This window comes from Cervus canadensis, chromosome 11 (assembly GCF_019320065.1).
Source record: "Cervus canadensis isolate Bull #8, Minnesota chromosome 11, ASM1932006v1, whole genome shotgun sequence".
NCBI lineage: Eukaryota > Metazoa > Chordata > Mammalia > Artiodactyla > Cervidae > Cervus > Cervus canadensis.
In genome coordinates, this window is record NC_057396.1 from 49496770 (window position 1) to 49521094 (window position 24325).

The 24325-nt window shown below is 46.4% G+C and overlaps 2 protein-coding genes across 3 annotated transcripts; both read right to left on the bottom strand.

Moving 5' to 3' along the window:
* Positions 1 to 1861: 1861 nt before the first annotated feature.
* Positions 1862 to 23324, bottom strand: LOC122450592 (olfactory receptor 2AT4-like). Of its 2 annotated transcripts, none has more exons than XM_043482971.1 (2): positions 22891 to 23324; positions 1862 to 4422 (listed from the first exon to the last, which is right to left on the bottom strand). In XM_043482971.1, the coding sequence occupies exon 2, from the start codon at positions 3403 to 3405 to the stop codon at positions 2440 to 2442; it is 966 nt and encodes a 321-aa protein (XP_043338906.1). In that variant the 5' UTR covers positions 3406 to 4422; positions 22891 to 23324; the 3' UTR covers positions 1862 to 2439. The 2 variants fall into 2 exon arrangements, 1 of the variants encoding a protein (XP_043338906.1); XR_006272138.1 differs by lacking the exon at positions 1862 to 4422 and adding an exon at positions 14877 to 15204.
* LOC122449325 (olfactory receptor 2AT4-like) lies at positions 12342 to 13737 on the bottom strand. Its single transcript, XM_043480845.1, has one exon. It carries the CDS (start codon positions 13308 to 13310, stop codon positions 12342 to 12344), a length of 969 nt encoding a protein of 322 aa, XP_043336780.1. The 5' UTR covers positions 13311 to 13737.
* Positions 23325 to 24325: the final 1001 nt, after the last annotated feature.

Here is a 24325-nt window from a genome sequence, read left to right on the forward strand (position 1 = left end):
GATGTGAAAACCACCAACATCCATTGTACCCATGGGAAGACTTGGACCAAACATTGAGAACTACTATCGGAAACTCTGCCCAATGGAATGATGCCTTGTCAGAGGTTATAGTGAGATACAATATTTATACAGAGCAGAACTGTATAAAGCCTAAATATATAGTTTAATTGTAAAGAAAATATTCATGTCACCATCACTTAGCAGAGAATGAAACATTGACAACACCTCATAAGCTCCTTGGCAGCTGTCTCTGAGAACAACCCTCTCCTTATCCTACAGAAATAACCATGATTTTGATGTTTGTAATAAATATGCCTTCTCTTTTCTTCATAGTTAATGATGTCTGTATGCATTAATAAAAAATGTATTTAGCTTTGCCTGTCTTTAAGCTTTATACAACTGAAATCATTATCACATGTGTCCTTTTGAGTTGTGATTCTTTCAATACTGTGAGATTCTTCTAGGTTGTTGCAAGTGTATGTAATTCCTTCATATTTTATTGGCATATAGTGTTACATTTTAGGAACATTTCACAAATTGGGGAAATGCTGCTGTTGCTAGATCGTAGAATATGTGTGTCTTCAATATCATAAGAGAATGATAAAGTATTTTCCAAAATGGCTGTACCAATTAGCATTCCCACTCTCGGTGTATGAGAGCTCCATCCATCCACATCCGAGCCAACCCGGGTATCATATTTACCAGACTTTGGCATTTTAGCCAGTCTGATTGGTTTCTAGTGGTAACTATTTGCTGTTGTAATTTACACTTCTATTACTAAAGAGCTTGAGCACATTTTCTTGTATTTATTGGACATTTGTTTATTCCCTTTTGTGCAGTATTTTTCTCTAGCAGTATTTTTTTTTTATGGCTTGACTACCTGTTTAAAAAATTGAGTTGATTTTCTGTATATCCTGGCTATGAATCTTGAGTCTTTTTGTTGATAATATACATAAGAAATAACTTCTTTTGTTCTGTAGCCTGGCTTTCCAGTCTCTTTTTGGTGCCTTTGGATGAATAGAAATATTACATTTTAAGGCAGTCAAATTTATGTTTTTTTTCTCTACATTTAGAGTTTTAAAAATCTTACTTAAGAAATACTTTCCTTCTCCAAGATCAGGACTATAGTCTCCTACACAGTTGTATAGTTCCACCTTTCCTATTTAGGTTGAGATTAATTTTTTTTTGACCAAGAAACTGTTTTTATTTTTAATTTTTTTATTTACCAAATAGATTTTATTGTTTTTTTTTATTTTTTCATTTATTTTTATTAGTTGAAAGCTAATTACTTTACAATATTGTAGTGGTTTTTGTCATACATTGACATGAATCAGCCATGGATTTACTTGTGTTCCCCATCCCGATCCCCCCTCCCACTTCCCTCCCCATCTCATCCCTCTGGGTCTTCCCAGTGCACCAGCCCTGAGCACTTGTCTCATGCATCCAACCTGGGCTGGTGATCTGTTTCACCCTTGATAGTATACTTGTTTCAATGCTATTCTCTCAGAACATCCCACCCTCGCCTTCGCCTACAGAGTCCCAAAGTCTGTTCTGTACATCTGTGTCTCTTTTTTTGCTTTGCATATAGGGTTATTGTTGCCATCTTTTTAAATTCCATATATATGCGTTAGTATACTGTATCGGTCTTTTTCTTTCTGGCTTACTTCACTCTGTATAATGGGCTCCAGTTTCATCCATCTCATTAGAACTGATTCAAATGAATTCTTTTTAATGGCTGAGTAATATTCCATTGTGTATATGTACCATAGCTTCCTTATCCATTCATCTGCTGATGGGCATCAAGGTTGCTTCCATGTCCTGGCAATTATAAACAGTGCTGCGATGAACATTGGGGTGCACGTGTCTCTTTCAGATCTGGTTTCCTTGGTGTGTATGCCCAGGAGTGGGATTGCTGGGTCATATGGCAGTTCTATTTCCAGTTTTTTAAGGACTCTGGGATTAATTTTTATGTATGTTTGAGGTAAGAGACAAATTTCATCTTTTGACAAGTGGATATCTGATAGTTATAATACTATCATACACTGACCTACAGTGTCACTTATATATCAATTGCCCATCTATTCAAGGGTCTGTTTCTGGGCTCTCTGCTGTGTTTCATTGATCTACATGTCCATCTATGTCTTAATAACTACTTTGTCTGCATTCCTGTCTTTATTCTTACTTTAGACCTATTATGTTAAAAAATCTAATTGATACTTTTAAGAAGATACTTTACACACTGTATCTGACATTCTTATTTCTTTCCACAAAAGGATTGATTTCATTACTTAGCTTTTCATTAATTTTGGAAAGGGAAGCTCCAATAGTGCATTTTTGGTCTTGCTATAAGTCATTCTTTCCTTCAAAAAAAATTTTTTATGGCATTCTCTCTTCTTAACACACAGGTATCCTGGGTGCAGGATTAACTATATCTAAGGATCAAAGGTCCTCATGATGCCCTAGGTCTTGAGGACATGCTATTTTGGTGATGGCTGCTTTGACATCCTTGTTCCTCAGCGTGTAGATGAGAGGGTTGAGGACAGGTGTGAGAATAGCAAACACCACGTTGCCCACTATGTGGAAGTCAAGGGGTAGGTCAGCCCTGTAGGCCACATAGGCTATGGCAATGGATGAGTAGTAAGTGCCAACCACCAGGAGGTGGGAGCTGCAAGTGGAGAAGGCTTTGGAGCGTCCTTCTCGGGAGCTGATGCGAAGCACTGAGGCCAGGATGTGGGCATAGGAGAGAAGCACCAGGAGAAGGGGCAGGAAGGACACCACCATGGCGATGCAGAAGCCCATGAAGGTCTGGGGTGTGGTGTCAGAGCAGGAGGCTTGGACCACAGCTAAGTGGTCACAGAAGCAGTTGTATATGTAAACAGTGCTGTCAAAAGCCATGTGGGAGGTCTGCACCACTGCTGGGATGGGCAGAAGGAGGGCAGTGAGCCAGGCACTGGCTGCCAGGGCAGCACTGGTCTGTGGGGTCATGAGTACAGGGTAGTGCAGTGGGCGGCAGACAGCCACATAGCGGTCATAGGCCATGACCACCAGTATGAAGGCTTCAGAGCAGGAGAAACTGTGGAAGAGGTACATCTGCAGGAAGCAGGCAGAGAAGCTGAGGTAGTGGTCCCCAAGTAAGAGGAGGGATAGCATCTTTGGGACAGTGGATGTGGTGAAGAGGATGTCCAGGGCTGAGAGGTTAATCAGGAAAAAGTACATGGGTTTATGGAGTCTAGGCTCTATCACCATGGCCACCAGGATCAGGGCATTACCCACCAGGATAAGCAGGTAAAAGGACAAGAAGGTGAAGAAGACAGGGAGAAAGAAGACATCCTGTAGAGAGGGGATGCCCACCAGGTAGAAGATGGGTGAAGAGTCTTTTGACCCGTTACAGGCTGAGGCATACATGGTGGGAGAGAGCTATATGCCAGGGTGACAGGCAGTCAGAGCATCTGGAAACTAGATAAAACAGAAGTTTGGAAGGAGAATTCTGTATAGTTCACTCTACAATGATTGCAATCCAAATCATTTATGACTGAGTTTGAAGGACTGGGGCTATCATTCTTCCATCTTAACCCACAATTTACTCCTTCCTTCTTCCATAATGTATTTAGTAAGTACCTACAATGCACAAGGCCTTGAGAAGGTAAATAAGGCACATAAGGTCCCTGCCTTTACAAGGCTTAAATTCTAGTAGAAGGATGGTGGGTTTAAAAGCAAACCACATAGGATTTCCCTGGTGGTCCAGTGGTTAAGACTCTGTACTCCCAGTGCAGAGGGCCTGAATTCAATCCCTGGTCAGGGGACTAGATCCCAGATACTAAGACGAAGATTCCCTATGTGGCAACTGAGACCCAGAAGAGCCAAATAAATAAATAAATATTTTTTTAAAAGCCAATCACTTGGTTAATGATTAGTTATAGCTATGATAAGTGCCTTGAAAGAGCTACTGTTCCTTCTCTGCTCCACGTCCCACAGTATCTTTTGAGCATCAGATCTTAGATGATCGCTTAAGATTCCTACGTCATTACTTCTTCTTCTGCTCTTGTTTCAGGTTCTACTAAGTGATATCACTCTACCACATCACTAGAAAGAGCTGACTTTTCCAATATTTTCTGCAGCATGCTGCTTGCCCAGGCTACTCATTACCCAGGGAAGGGCTCCCCTTTCATTTTCTGGGTTCAGCAACTCTGCTGATTTCTCTCCCTGCCAAGTTCTCTGGGTGCTCTCTCACTCATGTTTCAGTGATGGGAAGGACCCATGCCTTCAGAGGGACTGCCTTCTTCCTGATGGAGCCCAAGCTGACGGGGCATCTTCTCCTCCTTTAGGGTCTGTCAACATCCTTCCTCCTGGCTGCCACTGCCCAGCCAGTGTTGTATTTAGCTCTTTGATGCCAACAGTGCTGTGGGCTCCTCCAAATACCAGCTGAAAAGACACAAGGAGCTGTCATGAGAGCTAGAAAGGACCCAGAGAACTGAAAACTGTAGCTGCCCAAATACAAAAACCTCATACCATAAGTTGTTCGTTAAATGTGTGCTGGGGTCAATTCAGGGACTGCTGGGGCAATTTTGGCTCATCCCTACTTCAGGATGAGCCTCTAATGTGCGGTCCAGGTAGTTTTATATTTATAACTCTATCACTGCTCTTTGAACTCTTTTGATGTCATCAAGCAATTTTCCTTGAAATTCTTAGGAACAATAGCTACTTTCTTTCTTTTCTGAAATAAATGCAAAACAGACTAGCTACAAACACCTCTCATGTCCTACAATCATAGAATGTCAGACTGAAACAAAAAGGTTTTTTAAATCTTCAATTCCAACACATCTTGCCCACCTGTTAAAAATGCACTAGTTTGCTCTGAGATGGATTTGGATTGTACAGCCTGGCTTCTAGATTTGGACGTGGGGACTGGCAACTGCATTGTCTCAAATGAGCACGGGAGGGACAGCTGTCCTGTGTGTGTGCTCCTGGAAAGAGAATCTCAGAGGTCACACCAAGGACCTGGCAAGAGACTGACCTGATTGTCTCCACGTTAAAGCATTCACTCTCAGTTAACCAGAACCTTGGTCCAACAAGTATGGTCACCAGGTTTTTTTCACACCTGAAGGAATGTAGATTGCACTGCCCTGGACATTTCTGCTCTCAGAGAAGCAATTATGGCTGCTGGCCCTGGGTGAGGCAGAGCAGGGGACTGAAGGGGCAGAAAGGCAGGGAGCCGAAGCCAGCATGGCCCTAAGGGAGCCATCAGATCAAGTTCCCTTCCCCCTTGCAGATGGAGAGAGGGATGCTGAGACCCCCAAAGGAGAGGTGGCACGCGGTTTTTCACATCAACTGGTGCTGGACTGTCCAACAGGCAGACTAGGCATATGCTGGGTCACCAGCCAAGCAGGGGCACCAAGAATACTCTTGGAAAGAATTTGACATTTAATCTTTCAAAGCACAATTCAGCTGGTGATCTTAGGAAATATCTAGAGTTAGCTGGACTTTCTTACACTATTTTACACATTAGGTTCTCATTTTGTTTTGGACTGTGCACCACATCTGAGGGATGCAGTCCTGTGCTTAGGGTCTTTTGTTGCTGTTCTTAATCGCTTAGTCGTGTCCGACTCTTTGTGATCACGTGGTCTGTAGCCCTCCCAGCTCCTCCATTTGTGGGGTTTCCCAGGCAAGAATACTGGAGTGGCTTGCCATTTCCTTCTCTAGGAGATCTTGCTGATCCAGGAATCAAACCTGCATCTCCTGCATTGCGGGCGAATTCTTTACTGCTGAGCCACCAGGACCTAATAGGTACTATTTCCCAGGGCACAGAACTTGCCCCAGCAGGTCCTCCCCGTTGGGATTGTCTAGGAGAATGTTACAGTGCAGGTGGGGACAGGGAAGGATAGAGAATCACCAAGGATCCAACCTGATGCTTTGCTTCATGTGCATCATCTTCTCCCATCATCCAACCTTGCCAGGGAGTAGTTGTTCCCTTCAGCATATGGAACAAGACCCTTGTTTAAGGCAATGGTTGGTGAGGGGCAAGAGCACAGGTCCTTCTGGAGCCAGCCTGCTATAGAAGAACCCTGCCTTTAGCAACCAGAAGTCCTGGCTCCTGGACCAGCTCTGCCACTCACTTCTTGTGACTCTGGTGTATGGCTGTTAACAAAACCGACACCATCTTGGCCCCTTTCAGTGTCTCCCGTCCTTCCACTGACCCTAACCAAGATTGTACTGTGCAGTAAACCACTTCTCTGTTATCAAGGGCTTTGTAGTTAACAAATATTGCTTAATAATTAAAAAAAAACCCAAATGTTGCTTAATAATTAGGATCATGTGGCCTCTATGCTGTTAGTCCCCAAACAATGCTGGAAATCTTCCGTGATGTACTCCCGGCACTCACGAGACCAGTCATCCAGTCATTAATCTTGATTTAGGAATGCATATCCTGTCTCCAAGCACTTACCCCCATGCCCTAGATTAACTATAAAATTGTCCCAGTGGCCCCTCCATGGTGCATAGTGCAGCTATGAATGCTTCCAGATTGTTGTCTACTTGATCCTGATGTTACCCTATAATAAAACCACCTTGTAAGTTACCCTATAATAAAAAGATCCATTGATCATATGGAGCTGCCTGCCTCATTTTACAGTCTCAGAATGCCTTCTCAATTTGGCGGAAACTTTTCATTCCCTCCATCCTCCAGCACTTGGTTTTCTCATCTGTGTAGTGATGGGTTTAGGGGAAAAGAACTCCGAGGGGTTTCTAATCTGATGAACCCTTTTCCAAGTGTCTGCTCTGTGTCTGGCAGAGCACATTTCACAAGGTCCATGACCCAAAGGGAGAGGGCGAGGGTGAGGGCTCTCCCAGCTAGTGAGCACCTGCTGCCAGCCAGGGGCTTTATCTGCAGCGTGTCCTGAGGGCCTTAGTGGTCAAGTGTGTGCACTGTGAGTCAGAAAGGACCAGATTCCCATCCCAGCTCCTAACTGCAAGCTCATTTCCTTCATCAGTGACCCCCTGGGGTTGCTGAGTCCTGCAGAGAGAATACTTAAGCAATGCTACACAAGAACCTGGAACAACTATAAACCCCAAGCGGGCTAGTGTCTCCAATGTTACTGCTGCCATCAACCTTGCTTTTCCATGGAAGGCCTTGACCAGGACAGTTTGAATCCCACCTCTGAGCACATAGAGCTGACAGGGTATGTGGTCCAAGGTCCCACAGCCCACATACACACAGCAGACCTGGCTCCTGGGTGCCTGCCTGTTGTGCATATCCAACTAGTCTTCCTGATCCCTGGTCCCAGTTCTAGCCCCCCTTCCCACATCCTTGCCCTGTCTCCACACTCTGGTCTTTGCTGAGCTCTGGCACATCACCCTCAGCTCACTCACCTGCCAAGTCCTGTCTACCTTGATGCCTCTCGTGGTGTCCCCTATGTGTCTTCCAACCTGGCTGGCAGAGAAGAGCCTGGTAGCAGATGGGCTGTGGCTAATTAAACCCCTAACCCTCCCTTTCAGCCAGGCCTGCTGGAGTACTCTCCCTAGAGGCAGGGATTGAATCCCTACTCACCCAGGATTGACTTCATGGCCCCTCCTAGAGTTTATGTTGGAATGGGATTTACCTCTGAGATTTGCCGATAGTGAGAACAACATTGTTAATAGCCCTCATGGGTTCCAGAACTTTACAACCAATGGGGCAGCTTTTACTGACATTATTCCATTTGGTCCCCAGAACAGCCAAGGGAGACAGGCAGGTCAAGACGAGGAAATTGAGGTCCAGAGAAGTGAAATGACTTACTGATGCTTATGCTAATGTTTAATATTAAAGCTACATGGCAGACCCAGAACTTCATCCCCAGGACCATACTCTGCATATGGGTCAGGGCAGAGGGTCTAAATAGGGTCCTGGGTTTGAATACCAGTTCTAATATATTTTAGCTATGGTTGGGCAGATCCCCTAGAGAAGGGACAGGCTCCCCACTCCAGTATTTTTGGACTTCCCTGGGGGCTCAGACAGTAAAAATCTGCCAGCAATGTGGGAGACCTGGGTTCAATCCCTGGGTTGGGAAGATCCCCTGGAGGAGGGCATGGCAACCCACCCCAGAATTCCTGCCTGGAGAATCCCCATGGATGGAGGAGCCTGAAGGGCTAATCCATGGGGTCGCAAAGAGTCAGAAACAACTGAGTGACTAATCACAGCATGTCACTTAAGCAAGTTACTTTAACTCTGAGTCTGAGTTTCTCCATCTATAAAATGGAACATAACAATATTACCCACCTCATAGAGTTGTTGAGAGAATTTAATGAGATAACTTAAATTGAAGAAAGTAGGGAAAACCACTAGACTATTCAGGTATGACCTAAATCAAATCCTTTATGGTTATACCATGGAAGTAAGGAATAGATCTGATAGACAGAATGCCTGATAAACTATGGACAAAGGTTCATGACATTGTATAGGAGACAGGGATCAAGACTATCCCCAAGGAAAAGAAATGCAAAAAAGCAAAATGGCTGTCTAAGGAGACCTTACAAATAGCTGTGAAAAGAAGAGAAGTGAAAAGCAAAGGAGAAAAGGAAAGATAAACCCATTTGAATGCAGAGTTCCAAACAATAGCAAGGAGAGATAAGAAAGCCTTCCTCACTGATCAGTGCAAAGAAATAGAGGAAAACAATAGAATGGGAAAGACTACAGATCTCTTCAAGAAAATTAGAGATACCAAGGGAATATTTCATGCAAAGATGGGCAGGATAAAGAACAGAAATGGTATGGATCTAACAGAAGCAGAAGATATTCAGAAGAGCTGGCAAGAATACACGGAAGAACTATACAAAAAAGATCTTCATGACCCAGATAATCATGACGGTGTGATCACTCACCTAGAGCCAGACATCCTGGAATGCAAAGTCAAGTGGGCCTTAGGAAGCATCACTATGAACAAAGCTAGTGCAGGTGATGGAATTCCACTTGAGCTGTTTCAAATCTTAAAAGATGATGCTGTGAAAGTGCTGCACTCAATAAGCCAGCAAATTTGGAAAACTCAGCAGTGGCCACAGGACTGGAAAAGGTCAGTTTTCATTCCAATCCCAAAGAAAAGCAATGCCAATGAATGCTCAAACTACTGCACAATTGCACTCATCTCACACGCTAGTAAAGTAATGCTCAAAATTCTCCAAGCCAGGCTTCAACAATATGTGAACCATGAACTTTCAGATGTTCAAGTTGGTTTTAGAAAAGGCAGAAGAACCAGAGATTAAATTGCCAACATTTGTTGGATCATGGAAAAAGCAAGAGAGTTCCAGAAAAACACCTATTTCTGCTTTATTGACTATGCCAAGTCCTTTGACTGTGTGGATCATCACAAACTGTGGAAAATTCTGAAAGAGATGGGATTACCAGACCACCTGACCTGCCTCTTGAGAAATCTGTATGCAGGTCAGGAAGCAACAGTTAGAACTGGACATGGAACAACAGACCAGTTCCAAATAGGAAAAGGAATATGTCAAGGCTGTATATCGTCACCCTGCTTATTTAACTTATATGCAAAGTACATCATGAGAAACACTGGGCTGGATGAAGCACAAGCTGGAATCAAGATTGCCAGGAGAAATATCAATAACCTCAGATATACAGATGACACCACCCTTATGGCAGAAAGTGAAGAAGAACTAAAGAGCCTCTTGATGAAAGTGAAAGAGGAGAGTGAAAAAGTTGGCTTAAAGCTCAACATTCAGAAAACTAAGAATAGGGCATCTGGTCCCATCACTTCATGGCAAATAGATGGGGAAACAGTAGAAATAGTGGCTGACTTTATTTTCTTGGGCTCCAAAATCACTGCAGATGGTGACTGCAGCCATGAAGTTAAAAGACACTTACTCCTTGGAAGAAAAGGTACGACCAAGCTAGACAGCATATTAAAAAGCAGAGACATTACTTTGTCAACAAAGGTCTATCTAGTCAAGGCTATGGTCTTTCCAGTAGTCATGTATGGATGTGAGAGTTGGACTATAAAGAAAGCTGAGTGATGAAGAATTGATGCTTTTGAACTGTGGTGTTGGAGAAGACTCCTTGAAGTCCATTGGACTGCAAGGAGATCCAACCAGTCCATCCTAAAAGAAAACAGTCTTGAATATTCATTGGAAGGACTGATGTTGAAGCTAAAACTCCAATACTTTGATCACCTGATGCGAAGAACTGACTCATTTGAAAAGACTGATGCTGGGAAAGATTGAAGGTGGGAAAAGAAGAGGATGAGGTGGTTGGATGGCATTATCGACTCAATGGACATGAGTTTGAGTAAACTCCGGGAGTTGGTGATGGGCAGGGAGGCCTGGCATGCTGTGGTTCATGGGGTCGCAGAGTCAGACATGACTGAGCGACTGAACTGAACTGAATGAGATAACAGACATAGGGTATTTGGAGTGAAACACAATTATGGAAAATTACTCCAAGAGTTTTGTTTGCATTTTCTAGCAATACCCAGGGAAGAGGCTGCCTGCATAGATTCAGTTTCCCAGGGGACTAGTGATGTTCCTCTCCTGCAGGGAAAGATGCACTTTTCATGGGCTCTTAGGGTCTCTAGATGCCTAACAGCTGGCTTTATAGATACTGTACTTCTATAGGATGTCAATAGCTGGCATCCAAGCTTTGACTGCTTAGTACCCAGTAGTTGGTTTGTTCTACTTATAAAGTTGCTCTCTTATTCCCTTTCCCCCAAAAAGGAAAGCACTGAGGGTCAGGGTCACCATGCCGCTATCTTAGGGTATATGTGTGTGAGTTGTTAGCAGCCAGCACTCAGCTGCTAGAGGACAGACCACTGTCTACTCCAGTCTATCCCTTGAACCTCTCAGATGCATTCACTTTTTAAAAAGTTTTTCTAACATGGACCATTGTAAAAGTCTTCACTGAGTTTGTTATAATATTGTTTCCTTTTGTTTTGGTTTTCTGCCTGTGAGGCATGTGGGATTTTAGGCTCCCCTACCAGGGATTGAACCTACATCCTCTGCACTAGAAGGCAAAGTCTTGGCAACTAGACCACAGGAAAGTCCCAGATTCATTCATTTTTCATAGGTTCACTCCATTTGGACATAGGGTTTCCAGAATTCTGACTGGTCACATTTTCAAGGGAAATTTCCAAGAAAAAGATTAGTTGAATTAACGACTGCCCCTGCAGTTGCAGTCAGTCCCAAGGCTGCAAGCAATCCTCCTCTTCTCCCTCCTCTTTCACCCATTCTAGCTCCCCTTCCCCTTTTCCTTCACATTCAATCATTTCAGTGGATCTAGATGGAGTCCCTTCTAGCATGATCCAGATCCTCGTCCATGTCAGTTCTGAACCCCTGGTTGCTATGCCTCATCATGCTATGGTTGTTTTCATGGTCCACTAAGAGTTAGAGTTGGCAGAAATAAGAAATGCTTACTTGCCTGAGTGCCAACCTCCCAGTCCCCATTGTGGAAGAGCAGTTTTCTTTCCTCCTGAAGATCATGGTAAATTGCCCTTGTAAACAGGGTAACTCCTCTTTGTGACTGCTGGTCTACTCTCACAGTGAGCTTAAAATGACCAGGCAGAAGGTGTAGCTTTAAATTTAGTGAGATTTATTGTGTCTCCAGTTGAATCAGGACTGCTTAATCCACAGAGGCCAGAGTCATCAGGACTGGAAACACAAATTTCCCCAGTTGGGTCACTGATGAGTGGAGCCACTCTAACTTCCACCCACCAGTTCTTGGCAGGAAGCATCCCTTTTTAATGGACATCCAAGCTGAAAACGGATCCATTCCATTGGACAAGAACACAGACCCCGTGACCACTCCCTGACTGGAGAAGCTAGTGGTTTTCTTATGCAATCTTCTCAAGCCTTTCACCCAACTGTATTGCTGACTCATGAATATTTGCTAACAAACAAGTGATATCAATGCCCAAAATAGAAGAACTTACAGGAAAATTTTAACATTGAATCAAATGCTAACTTCTTGGCTCCTTCAGTCCCCTCCCCTGTTGCTTCTCTCTGTCATATTGCCTTATACTACTTCTATGGGTCTGACTCTCCAGTTAAATGATAAATACCATGGGAGCAGCAAATAGGTCTGGTTTATTTCTGTCTCCTGCAGATCAAGTAAAGATTTTTAATATGAATCACTGGATGATCAAATTTTATTCATCATGTTAATGACTGGGGGAAATTGTGAAAATCAATTATTCTGTGGCACCAGTGGGAAGACTTCTTGATCCATTGTTTGAGGACCAGGTTTTAGGTGTCTGATCAACCAAATGAAGTCAATTTGGGTTGCTATAATTCATTTAAAAACATTTATTGTGTTTATTCTGTACTGGGCACTGTCATTTGTGTCCAGGGAGCTGAATTAGTTGTAACTAAGGATCAAGGGCCCTAGAATTCCCTAGGTTCTGGGGACATGCTATTTTGGTGATGGCTGCTTTGACATCCTTGTTCCTCAGCGTGTAGATGAGAGGGTTGAGGACAGGTGTGAGAATAGCAAACACCACGTTGCCCACTATGTGGAAGTCAAGGGGTAGGTCAGCCCTGTAGGCCACATAGGCTATGGCAATGGATGAGTAGTAAGTGCCAACCACCAGGAGGTGGGAGCTGCAAGTGGAGAAGGCTTTGGAGCGTCCTTCTTGGGAGCTGATGCGAAGCACTGAGGCCAGGATGTGGGCATAGGAGAGAAGCACCAGGAGAAGGGGCAGGAAGGACACCACCATGGCGATGCAGAAGCCCATGAAGGTCTGGGGGGCGGTGTCAGAGCAGGAGGCCTGGACCACAGCTAAGTGGTCACAGAAGCAGTGGTAGATGTGAGCGATGTTTTCAAAAGTCATGTGGGAGGTCTGCACCACTGCTGGGATGGGCAGAAGGAGGGCAGTGAGCCAGGCACTGGCTGCCAGGGCAGCATTGGTCTGTGGGGTCATGAGTACAGGGTAGTGCAGTGGGCGGCAGACAGCCACATAGCGGTCATAGGCCATGACCACCAGGATGAAGGCTTCAGAGCAGTTAAGGCCATGGAAAAGGTACATCTGCAGGAAGCAGGCAGAGAAGCTGAGGTAGTGGTCCCCAAACAGGAATAGGGACAGCATCTTGGGGATGGTGGTTGTAGTGGAGAGGATGTCCAGGGCTGAGAGGTTGATCAGGAAGAAGTACATGGGCTTGTGAAGGCTGGGCTCTATCACCACGGCCACCAGGATCAGGGCATTTCCCACCAGGATGAGCAAGTAGATTAAGAGGAAAATGACAAAGACAAGGAGGAAGAGGGATTCAGGCAGAGAGGGGATGCCCACCAAGTAGAAGACAGGTGAGGAGCCCTTTGATCCATTGCAGGTGGCTTCCATTGTGAGTTGGTGCTGGATATCAGCAGACAGACACTGGAAATATTAATACATTCCTGTTAACCAGAACAAGCATGAAAATGCCAACTGAAACACGTATCTTTTTCCTTCCAACCATGGATTTCAATCCTAACAGTTTCTTTGTGTCTAGAATTTCATTGCACGACTAAGATGCCCAGGATGGTGAGTTGTCTAAGGAGCACTGGTTGCAAAGCTGGTCCTGTCTGGTGGGGAAGAGAAATGAACATAAACCCCTGAAGGGCTGTCAAAGGACAGGTAGAACACACACCAAGAACTGGGGCCAGTGTGAGCAGCTCCAGGGATGCAGAGAGTCCCACACATGAAACAAGTTTCTTACAATCTGCATTATCCCATGTGGCAAAAGACTGGCTTGAAAATGAGCAAATTCCATATAACTAGAGGTATGCAAAGCTGGGGTCTTTTTGGCTAAAATGGTGCAGAGGAAGTTTAATATTTAGATGGGAGCTATATTAAAAACCTTTAAGCAACTGTCTGACCCTAGGTCCATTGGTTCTTTTTAAAAAGTAATATAACTTTACAATATTGTAGTGTTTTTTGCCATACATTGACATGAATCAGCCATGGATTTACATGTATTCCCCATTCCGATCCCCCCTTCCACCTCCCTCTCCACCCGATTCCTCTGGGTCTTACCAGTACAATATTGTAAAGTAATTAGCCTCCAACTAATAAAAATAAATGAAAAAAAAAATAAATAAACATACCTTTTAACACACACACAAAAAAAATAAAGAGAATGTGAACTGGGGGGGAAAAAAAAGTAATATAACTGAGTGACATTAATCAGAACTTGGAGGATTCCCTTTCTATGATGTCTTATTGATACAGACAGCTGCTTTCCTCAAGGACCACTACAAAATGCCATCTGCTTCAGCTGAGAACAGCTCCTCTTTCCATGCAGCTGCTGCTGGGGCTCTGTCTGTCTCAGTCTAACATGAATGCCCTGGGACCTGTCCTTGGATCCTGTCTCTTCGTCATGTCCAGGGACCAACCATCCTGCTCTGCCCAGATCTGCCTGGTTTTAGCACTGCTAGTGCCATGTCCCAGGAAATCCCTTAGTCCCTGGCAAACTGGGATGTTAATCTCCCTACAAAGGTAGAAGCATTTTATATGCCTTTGGTAAAAGGAGTCATTTCCCCAGTGAATCCAAGTGGAACATGGATTCTCCACCTATTGGGAAAAAAAGAAAAAACCAGACTCCCAGGCACTTCCTGGACCACTCCATGGTCTTCCCCACATCAGGCTGCTGCAGCTCAGCAGATATCACTGTTTAGCCACTTCATGCCCACTGCCTGGGCCCCAGTCCAGAGCGCACCACAGAGGACTAAAACATCTCAGAAGCAGTGTCAGGAGAGACGGCCAAGCCCTTTGCAGAGAGTAAGTCCGCTCCTAGGACCACTGAAGAAAGCTACTGAGGATGCGTGGCAGCCCAAGCCCCCCTGAGTGAGACTTTCCAACCCTCAGAACTGAGCCAATGGCAGTGTTGACTCACCCTTCACCTTGACTGAGCAATCCAAGGCCAGGTTACATTGATGTTCACTGCCTCTCTGCCCCAGGAACCCCTGGAGCAGATCCACTTGATTTTCCAGAACCATCTCCAGCGTCTCTCCCTCTTCTAACAAAACGTTCTTGTGTCAAAGATTATGTAAGCACGAAAAATTGCTTGCAGACAGTTGAGTCCCTGACCCTTTCTTTCACAAATGAATCTTCAGGCTGGGGTGGGAATGGGGAGTAGCCTCAGGTCAACAGCTAGTCTGCACCAGCCTTGGTCCTGGAATCTAGGCCTCTGGATCTGGTCTTAGACTCTTTCCACCAAGACAGGCCACTTGGAGGATTCAGAAGCTTTGGTTTCCACCTGGGAAAAAAATAGGCCAAAATTTTTCTTTTCCTCTCTCTGTTTCTTAGACTGCTATCAGAGACAGTTGTGAATTTCTCTTTTGTTCTGAGGGTGTTTTCAAACAGTTTCAAGTGGACTGGTTACTAAACAGAGGCTCTGCGTGACTAGTAAAAAAAAAATGCTATTCTCAAGAAGTGACTTCCCTGGTGGTCCAGCGGTTGAGAAACAGCCTTGCAATGCAGGGGACCCAGGTTTGATCCCTGGTGAGGTAACTAGGACCCCTCATGCTGCGGGGGAACTAAGTCTGAGTGTCACAACTACCGAGCCTGCGAGCTACAACTAGAGAGTCTGCAACGCAAGGAAAGATCCCACATTCTGCAACTAAGACCTGATGCAGCCAAATAAATTTTTTAAAAAAGAAAGAAGTGACTTAAAGAAGAGGTGGACTGGATGCATTTGCAAGCAGAAAAGTCACGGCAGTCAGTGCACCCATCCTGAGTAAAACTGCTGTACACTTTGTGCCTGGTAGAAGCTAGCTCATAACAAACCCTCAACAAATACTTTTAAAATAAATGAATTAATGAATGAGACGGTTAACCCAAGTTCAACTTAACTTTTTCCTATAATGGACAATCAGCAGGGATTTTTACTTTTTTTGTTTTAGCATCTAAACTAATACAAACCATATTTCCGGGGAAGCTGATTCACTTCTGAGATGCTGTTCTCTCCCCCCGACTGAGCCCACGTAAGTGGGTTATGTGAGGTTTGTGCGAGGTTTGCAGGGCTGCCACAGAATATCAGAGCCAGAAGGATCCTTAAAAGCAAGCAAGGTAGTCCAATTCCCATGGCCCTCCACTCATTTATCCAATAAAGTAACTCAGAGAAGGGAGCGACTTGCTCAATCAAGGTCACACAAGGAGATGAAAGTCAGATCCCCGACTCCCTGCCCAGGGCTCCCAAGGGTCCACCACAGAAGAGGCACGCCCCTGTCTGGCAGCCCGGATCATTCATGTTTCCCTCAGCAGCCTGCGGCTTTCTTGGGGCTGGAGACTGAGCCGGCTCCTCTCCTGTAAAACCAGCATCTCCGTGGGGCCTGGCACCTCACTTAGTGTTTCCACAGAACTGTCCTGACCACCCCCAGGGCTTTCCCTCCAGCGTTCTGTGGAATCAGACCCTGATTCTGTGAAAGCTTCTGGCCCTGCTCCCTTACTGTTGCTAATAGGGAGGAGGAGGCCTAGAGAGGGGCTGTGCCTGGCCATGGTCACACAGTCAGTGAGTCAGCAGCCAGCCTACATGCCCAGTAGCTTCAGCCACGTGCTATTCTTTGCAACTCCATGGACTGTATGTAGCCCACCAGGTTCCTCTGTTCATGAGATTCTCCAGGCAAGAGTACTGGAGCGGGTTGCCATGCCCTCCTCCAGGGGATCTTCCCAACTCAGGGATTGAACCCATGTCTCTTACATCTCCTGCATTGGCAGGCAGGTTCTTTACCACTAGCACCAACTGGGAAGTCAGCCTGCAATGCTATAAATTGAGGCAGAAAGAGTTTAGCCCATTTCCCTTCTCTTGGAGCCCCTCTCATTGTGGGGTGAAGGTCCCTGACTGTCTGCCCCTTAAACCATGTCCTTCCAGAGCCTTGTCCCTCCCTGGGCTCTGACAGGCTCTGGGCACTTCCCTGTAGCCTTCAAGTCTCCATGAGGGGGGCTCAGCTCACCTGCAGCTCAGCCCACTCCAGCTGCCCCTTCCTCTCCCCAGGCCAGTGTCACCTCAGTAGGGAGGACCAGGCTGGGGCTGAAACTGGTTTCATTTGTCCCCTAAGCCCTCATCCCTAGCCTGCTGGGGTCCTGTCCCCTGAGGCCCCCTTCTATCAGGGCCCTGTGTATTGCTTTTCTGGGGACTCCCAAGTGGCTGGTTAGCAGCTACCACTGGGCTTTGCTAGATATGAGAACAACAATATTAATAGTCCTCACTGGGGCACAGAACTCTGTGGTCTATGGAGGCTTTCCCACCAATTGAAAAACAATTCAGAACCCCATGTGACAGGTGAGGAAACTGAGGTGCAGAGGTGAAAGGAATTGCCCAATTCACACAGGACAAGCAGAATTGAGATCTCAGGTTTGCTAATTCTTAGTCTAGCCTCTGAGCCAACCAACCACACAAATGAGAAAAAGTTTGTGGAAAAATCTCCATGTAATTGTAAACTGTGCTATTGGCCAGAGGATGGGGTGTGGAGAACTTCTGAGGGTTTTGAAGTTAGAGGAACAGGTATTACAGAGCAGAGAGTTACTCAGTTTCCCAAATGTTCACTCTCTCTCTCCTTGGCTTCTCTTACTCTGTCTTAGATGGAGTTTGTTCTCCATTGAATGAGTCTGGGAGGCCATAGAGTGGATATGTGCTCAGACCCTGGTGGCAGACCAGTTTGGGTTCAAGCCTGGCTTGGAGCTCTCTGAGATTCTGTTTCCTCTTCTGTTGAGCGGGAGTCTGTTCTGTGCAAGCTCTGTACTGCTGAGGTGCAGGGTGAGAAGAGGCAAAGGGGGCCGTCAGTTGTCAGAAGCATCTTCCACCCAGTTAACATGACCCTGCCTCTCTCCCAGGACTGTGGGAAGGCCCATAACATTCCCAGTCCAAGTCTCTTCCATCTAAGAAAGTGGATGGGGTGGCCCAGAAATGTCTCCAGAAGGAGTCCATGTATCTCAGGAACATTTTTTTAAATTTATAGGTTCCTTTTTATTTAAAAATTATTTTATTTATTTTTGTGGCCATACTGTGTGGCATATAAGATCTTATTTCCCTGACCAAGGACTGAACTTGTGCTCCCTACAGTAGAAGGATGGAGTCTTAACCACTGGGCCACCAGGGATGTCCCGTCTCAGGAATATTTTCGAGTTCCGAACAGAAGGCACAGCCTGGCCCTCTAAATTCCTCCCCGCCCTGCGCCCACCCCCAGTGGAGGCCAGCTGCCTAAGCCACTCTGCCCTGGAAAGTCGTCAGTAACGCCCTGTCTATCTCCGTCTCGCCCCTACTGCTCCTCACCTTCCCTGGCGTCAGGCTCCGACAGATCCAAGAGGCTGGAAAAGGAAGGCGCCAAGGAGAAAAGGGAAGCTATAAATACACTGGGGGAGAGACTGGGCTGCCTCCTGGTGGGGGCAGGAGGCTCCTGGAGTGCTGGGGAGGAGAGTCCAGAATCCAGGGCCATCACTGGGGCCTCCAGCACACTCATCACTGTCACCATCGTTTCTTCCACCAGGAGGCAGTGTGCCATTGGCTTTGGGGGCCACACACTTGAGTTCAAATCCCAGCTCCTCCACTTGGGCAATGACATCACTTCTCTTTGTCTCCCCTTCATGAACAGTAGGTAACAGTAGCGGCTATATTGGCTGGAGTGAAGGTTTAGTGAGACACTCTAGGTGAGAGTTCTTTGCAAGCTGTGAAGTGCTGTGAAGAAGATTTCTATATTATCACCACCATAGTCACTGAGAGGCCACCCCTTAGATGTCTTCCCCTCTGAGGGGGGACAGCCTTCTCTGATGAAGTGGCTTGTGCTATTGGCCGCCTGAGGTACAGGTACTGTGACAGCTGGTCATGCGAGGGGATATGTGCCTGGTGGTCAGGTCTTAGGTACAAGTGTATCACTGTCACTGTCTCCCTAGGTAAGGGGACCTGAGGTGATCAGTCACCTCTGAGGTACCCTTGAACTGCTGTGACAGCCTCCACTGGTGAGGAGGGGGGTGGTATCAGTCATGTCTGAGGTACACATACACTGCTGTCACAGTCCCCTCAGGTAGAGAATTTAGGCTTAGTGGTCATGTCAGGGGCACCCCTGCACCACTCTCACAGCCTCCTCAGGTGAGGGGGCTGTAGTATCTGTCACATCAGAAGTAAGTGTGAAATGCCGTGAAAGCCTCCTCAGGTGAGGGGAAGTGTGGTGATGGTTCGTGTCTCACCACACGCTCCTGGCCTGTGGAACTGGGACATCACTTGCATGTGTACCTCAGACCTCATTGCACAACACTAACCTGTATAGGGTAGGACATGTAGCATTATCACTGGTTAACCAATGTTAATGGGAACCAACGTTCCCAACCAACCAATGGTATTCCTATCTCTTTAAGAATTTTCCAGTTTGCTGTGACCAAATACAGTCAAAGGTTTTGACGTAGTCAATAAAGCAGAAGTAGATGTTTTTTGGAAATTCTCTTGCTTTTTTGATGATCCAATGGATGTTGGTAATTTGATCTCAGGTTCCTCCTCTGCCTTTTCTAAATCCAGCTTGAACATCTGGAAGTTTATGGTACACATACTGTTGAAGCCTCACTTGGAGAATTTTGAGCATTACTTTGCTGCTGCTGCTGCTGCTGCTAAGTCACTTCAGTCATGTCCGACTCTATGATGAATGCAACTGTGCAGTAGTTTAAACATTCTTTGTCATTGCCTTTCTTTGGGATTACAATGAAAACTGACCATTTCCAGTCCTGTGGCCACTGCTGAGTTTTCCAAATTTGCTGGCTTATTGAGTACAGTACTTTCACAGCATCATCTTTTAGGATTTGAAACAGCTCAACTGGAATTCCATCACCTCCACTAGCTTTGTTTGCAGTGATGCTTCCTAAGGCCCACTTGACTTCGCATTCCAGGATGTCTGGCTCTAGGTGGGTGATCACACCACCGTGATTATTTGGGTCATGAAGATCTTTTTTGTATAGTTCTGTGTATTCTTGCCACCTCTTCTGAATATCTTCTGCTTCGGTTAGGTCCATACCATTTCTGTCCTTTATTGTGCCCACATTTGCATGAAATATTCCCTTGGTATCTCTAATTTTCTTGAAGAGATCTGTAGTCTTTCCCATTCTATTGTTTTCCTCTATTTCTTTGCAATGATCACCGAGGAAGGCTTTCTTATCTCTCCTTGCTATTGTTTGGAACTCTGCATTCAAATGGATATCTCTTTCCTTTTCTCCTTTACCTTTAGCTTCTCTTTTTCAGCTATTTGTAAGTCTTTGTTAGACATCATTTTGCCTTTTTGCATTTCTTTTTCTTGGGGATGGTCTTGACCACCGCCTCCTGTATGATGTCATGAATCTCCGTCCATAGTTTTTCAGGTACTCTGTCTATCACATCTAATCCCTTGAATCTATTTGTCACTTCCACTGTATAATCATAAGGGATTTGATTTAGGTCATACCTGAATGGTCTAGTAACTTTCCTTACTTTCTTCAATTTAAATCTGAATTTTGCAATAAGGAATTCATGATCTGAGCCATAGTCAGTCTTATTTTTGCTGACTGTATAGAGCTTCTCCATCTTTGGCTGCAAAGAATATAATCAATCTGATTTTGGTATTGACCATCTGGTGATGTCCATGTGTAGAGTCTTCTCTTGTGTTGTTGGAAGAGGGTGAAGAAGTTCTGGAGATGGATGGTGGTGGTTCTACCACAATGCAAATGTACTTAATGTCACTGAACCACAAACTTAAAATGTTTAATAGGGTAAATTTCATGTTTTAGATATGTAACCACACTCACAGAAGGCTATGGTTTTTTTCAGGAGTCACATATGGATGTGAGAGTTGGACCAAGCGGCAAAGAATTGATGCTTTCGAATTGTGGTGTTGGAGAAGACTCTTGAGAGTCCCTTGGACTGCAAGGAGATCAAACCAGTCAATCCTAAAGGAAATCAACCCTGAATATTCATTGGAAAGACTGGTGCTGATGCTGAAGTTCCAATACTTTGACCACCTGATGCAAAGAACTGACTCATTGGAAAAAGACCCTGATACTGGGAAAGATTGAGGGCAGGAGGAGAAGGGGACAACAGAGGATGAGATGGCTGGATGGCATCACCAACTCAATGAACATGAGTTTGAGCAAGCTCTAGGAGATGGTGAAGGACAGGGAAGCCTGGAGTGCTGCAAAAGAGTCAGACACGACTGAGCGACTGAAAACCACCACCACACCCCTCCCCCACCCCAAAAAATTAAGTGACACAGCTACCAAGTGGAAAAACCAGTACTCCTGCCCCAAAGCCTTGTTCTTGTCCACCCACAATTTCCTCTCATTGCAAGTGGAACTTCTAATCTGGGAGAAGACAGAGGAGTAGTAGGCATCCACATCAGGCTCAGAGAGAGGTTGATCCTAAGGGCCCAGGGTGTGGGCCAGGGCAGGGTTTCAAGCAGGGAGGGGCACGGTCAGATTTAAGGGCTGGAAAGTCCCCTCTGGCTCACAGCAAGATGGAGACTGGAGATGGGCAAGAGGCTGGGACACTGCCCAGGCCAGAGCTGCTGGTGGCCAGCACCAGGGCAGTGACAGCAGAACGCGAAGAAGTAGGCTGGTTTGAGAGAGGAGCGTGGAGGAGAGGGAGAGAGGGGAACAGGCAGTGACTGCACCCACTGCCTCCCCTGGCCTGTCCACTTCAGCCTCCTCTGACAGTCTCCTTTCCAGCCCCCTCCTCCCCACCCCCGCGCCCCGCCACTAGAGTCTTAAATGAGGAGCCAGGGGCGCAGATCTCCTCTCTGGCCCCCAGGGGGCAGTGTTACAAAGTCTGCAGGGCACTGGGGAGCCTGCAGCCAGGGGCAAAGGCTTGCTCCTCTCCGTCGCCGCTGCACCCCTACCCCTGTGTCCTCTCTCCCAGAAGTAAAATTATTAATAACTGTAATCTCTCATGTCCCACACTTGATACTTTACAAAAGCAGTGGTACATCCATTAGCTCACATGTTCCTTCCCCAAAGATGGGGCAGAGCAGGAAGAGACCCAGAACGACCACTTTATAATAAGGAAACCTAGGACCAGGCAGGAAATAGGACCTGACCAAAGCCAGTGTGTTAGTTACAGCTGGGGTTGGGAGCCACAAGCCAGCCAGTGCCCAGTCTGGACCCTGTGAGAAGGAAGAGTCTGCAGCAACCACGGAACAACAGGCCACCCCACCAGCCTGGGAGCCCCAAATTCACCCTCGAACTCCCTTCCACCTCAGAGGTAATTGAGTCCCATGTCAGTGGGGTTGTCAGCGAGGTCGGACCGCCCTGGCATGCACCTGATTTACTTCTTCCTCATCCTCCGCCTCCAGAACTACAAGAGTCATCGCCATTACCATCATCACCATATTAATAACGGCTTGTGTCTGCTCAGCTCTCAGACTTAGTGAGCACTAATACTAATCCATCAACTCATCTGAGCCCTCGGACAGCCCTGGGAAGGTATTTCACAGACAAGGGTACCGAGAATCAGAGACAGCAAGAGACCAACCTCAGATCACCCAGCTAGGTCTCCAGAGAGTTCACAGTCTCCTGGGAGAGCTACGCATATAGAGTTGAAGACAGAGTGAGATGGTTGGGTTTAGTGCAGCCCTGCTGGGAGGTTTCCCATCATCTCTGCAGATGAGGAAACTGAGCCTCAGAGATCTTCTTATTGGGTCAGGATGAAACCATCTGTTGCCACACTCATGCTCTGTCTGGGCACAGTGCATGCAGAGTTTCTAGTAGAGTACATATTCTCTCCAGGCTGGAGGGAGAGGCTGGTGAGAGTTAGAGGCAGCTGGCCGCAGGGGAAGGCTGCTGTTAGGGCAAACGGGCTTCTCCAGGAAGAAACTCCAGGCCAGCTTTTAGCTGCAGAGAGCAGAGCCGGGGCTGCACGGGGCTGGATGGGCCGGAGGAGCCAGTGGCTGTGCTGAGCCAAGGTGGATAGGGCTGAGTGGCCAGGCTGGACGCTTACCTGCCTGCAGACCTGTCTTCTCACCCAGTTGGGAAATTTGCTGTGTTCTGATCCAGGAGCCATGCCAACAGTGGGAAAGTCCCGAAGCCTTGGCAGGAGGGGGCTCTGTTTCTTTTCCACCAGAGGGAGATATCAAAGCCCAGGGAGAGACTGTGATTTCCCCATGGTCACAATGTAGCAGAACCTGCTGGTCTCTTGGCCTCAGTCTCCCAATCTGAAAAAGTGAGGGACTGAATTAAATGAGCTCCAAGTTCCTTCTGGGCTCTGATCTTCTGAGTGCCATCCTTGCTGTCCTTGGCTCAGACCCCAGTCTGGCTGTATCCTCGACATGTAGCCCTGGGCAAGTCACATGGCCTCTCTGAGTGTCAGAGTCCTCATGGCTGAAGTAAGTATGATACTGCCTCCCTTGGGCAGATCTAATGAGCCATGCATGGGATCACGTGGGCACAGCTTGGGCTCTGACCCCCGCACAGCCTCTGGGGGTAGGGATGACTGAGGCTCTGACGGAGGCCATTGCTTGTCTGCCTGGCCAAGGGCTCATTTATAGATATCCGCTCCCTGGCTGCCAGGCCAGAGGGAAGTGGGAACAACAGTGCTGATGTGGTAGTTTAGGACCTTTTTTAGGAAGGAGCCTCTGCCACTCTTCCTCTTCCCCCAGTGCCCTCTCCTGACCTCCATCTTCTGGACATTTTCCCAGTGATCCTCAGAACAGTCCTGAGGTTGGGCCATTTGATGTCAGCATCTCCATTTAACAGATGAGAAGACTGAGGCCCAGGGAAGAGAAAGGGCTTTCTCCAAGTCCCACAGCAATGTTGTTACAGAGCTGGGACCAGAATTGAGGTCTTAAGGCTGAAACCTGGGGCTCTCCCCTTGTCTCCAAATTCAGATAGTTCTACAAAATGAAGAGTCCCCTATCTTGCCTGGTTTGCAAAAGAGCTTGGGTTCTGCAAACGGCTTGGAGTTTCACAAGCAACATCAGACTCGACACAAGATGCAGGACTGTGCAAACATCATGGGACCTTGAAAGCTGCAGAGTTCTATAAACTGTGCCAGGCTTTGCCACCAGCATGGGACTCTAAAAAGGCATCAAGCTTTGCAAGCTGTGTGTATCCACAGATGGTGTTGCAATCCATGCACATCCTAGGGCCCTGTGAGATGTACAGGGCTCAGCAAACACCATGATGGTAAGTGGCAATGGTGGGGTCCAAACCAGGTTGGTTGAACCTCAAGCCTGGGCCACCCAAAAGGAAAACCTCACTGCCGGATTAGTCCAAGAGTTATCTGAAGGCCTGTTAGCCTAACTCCCAGAAGGCCATGGAGATTGGACTCATCCTCTAATTCCACAGCTGAGTTCAGGAATATTCTTGGACCTGGATCAGCCTGGGGAGGCTGAAGTGATAAATGAAGGCTGCTCATGCCTGAGGTTACTGTATGT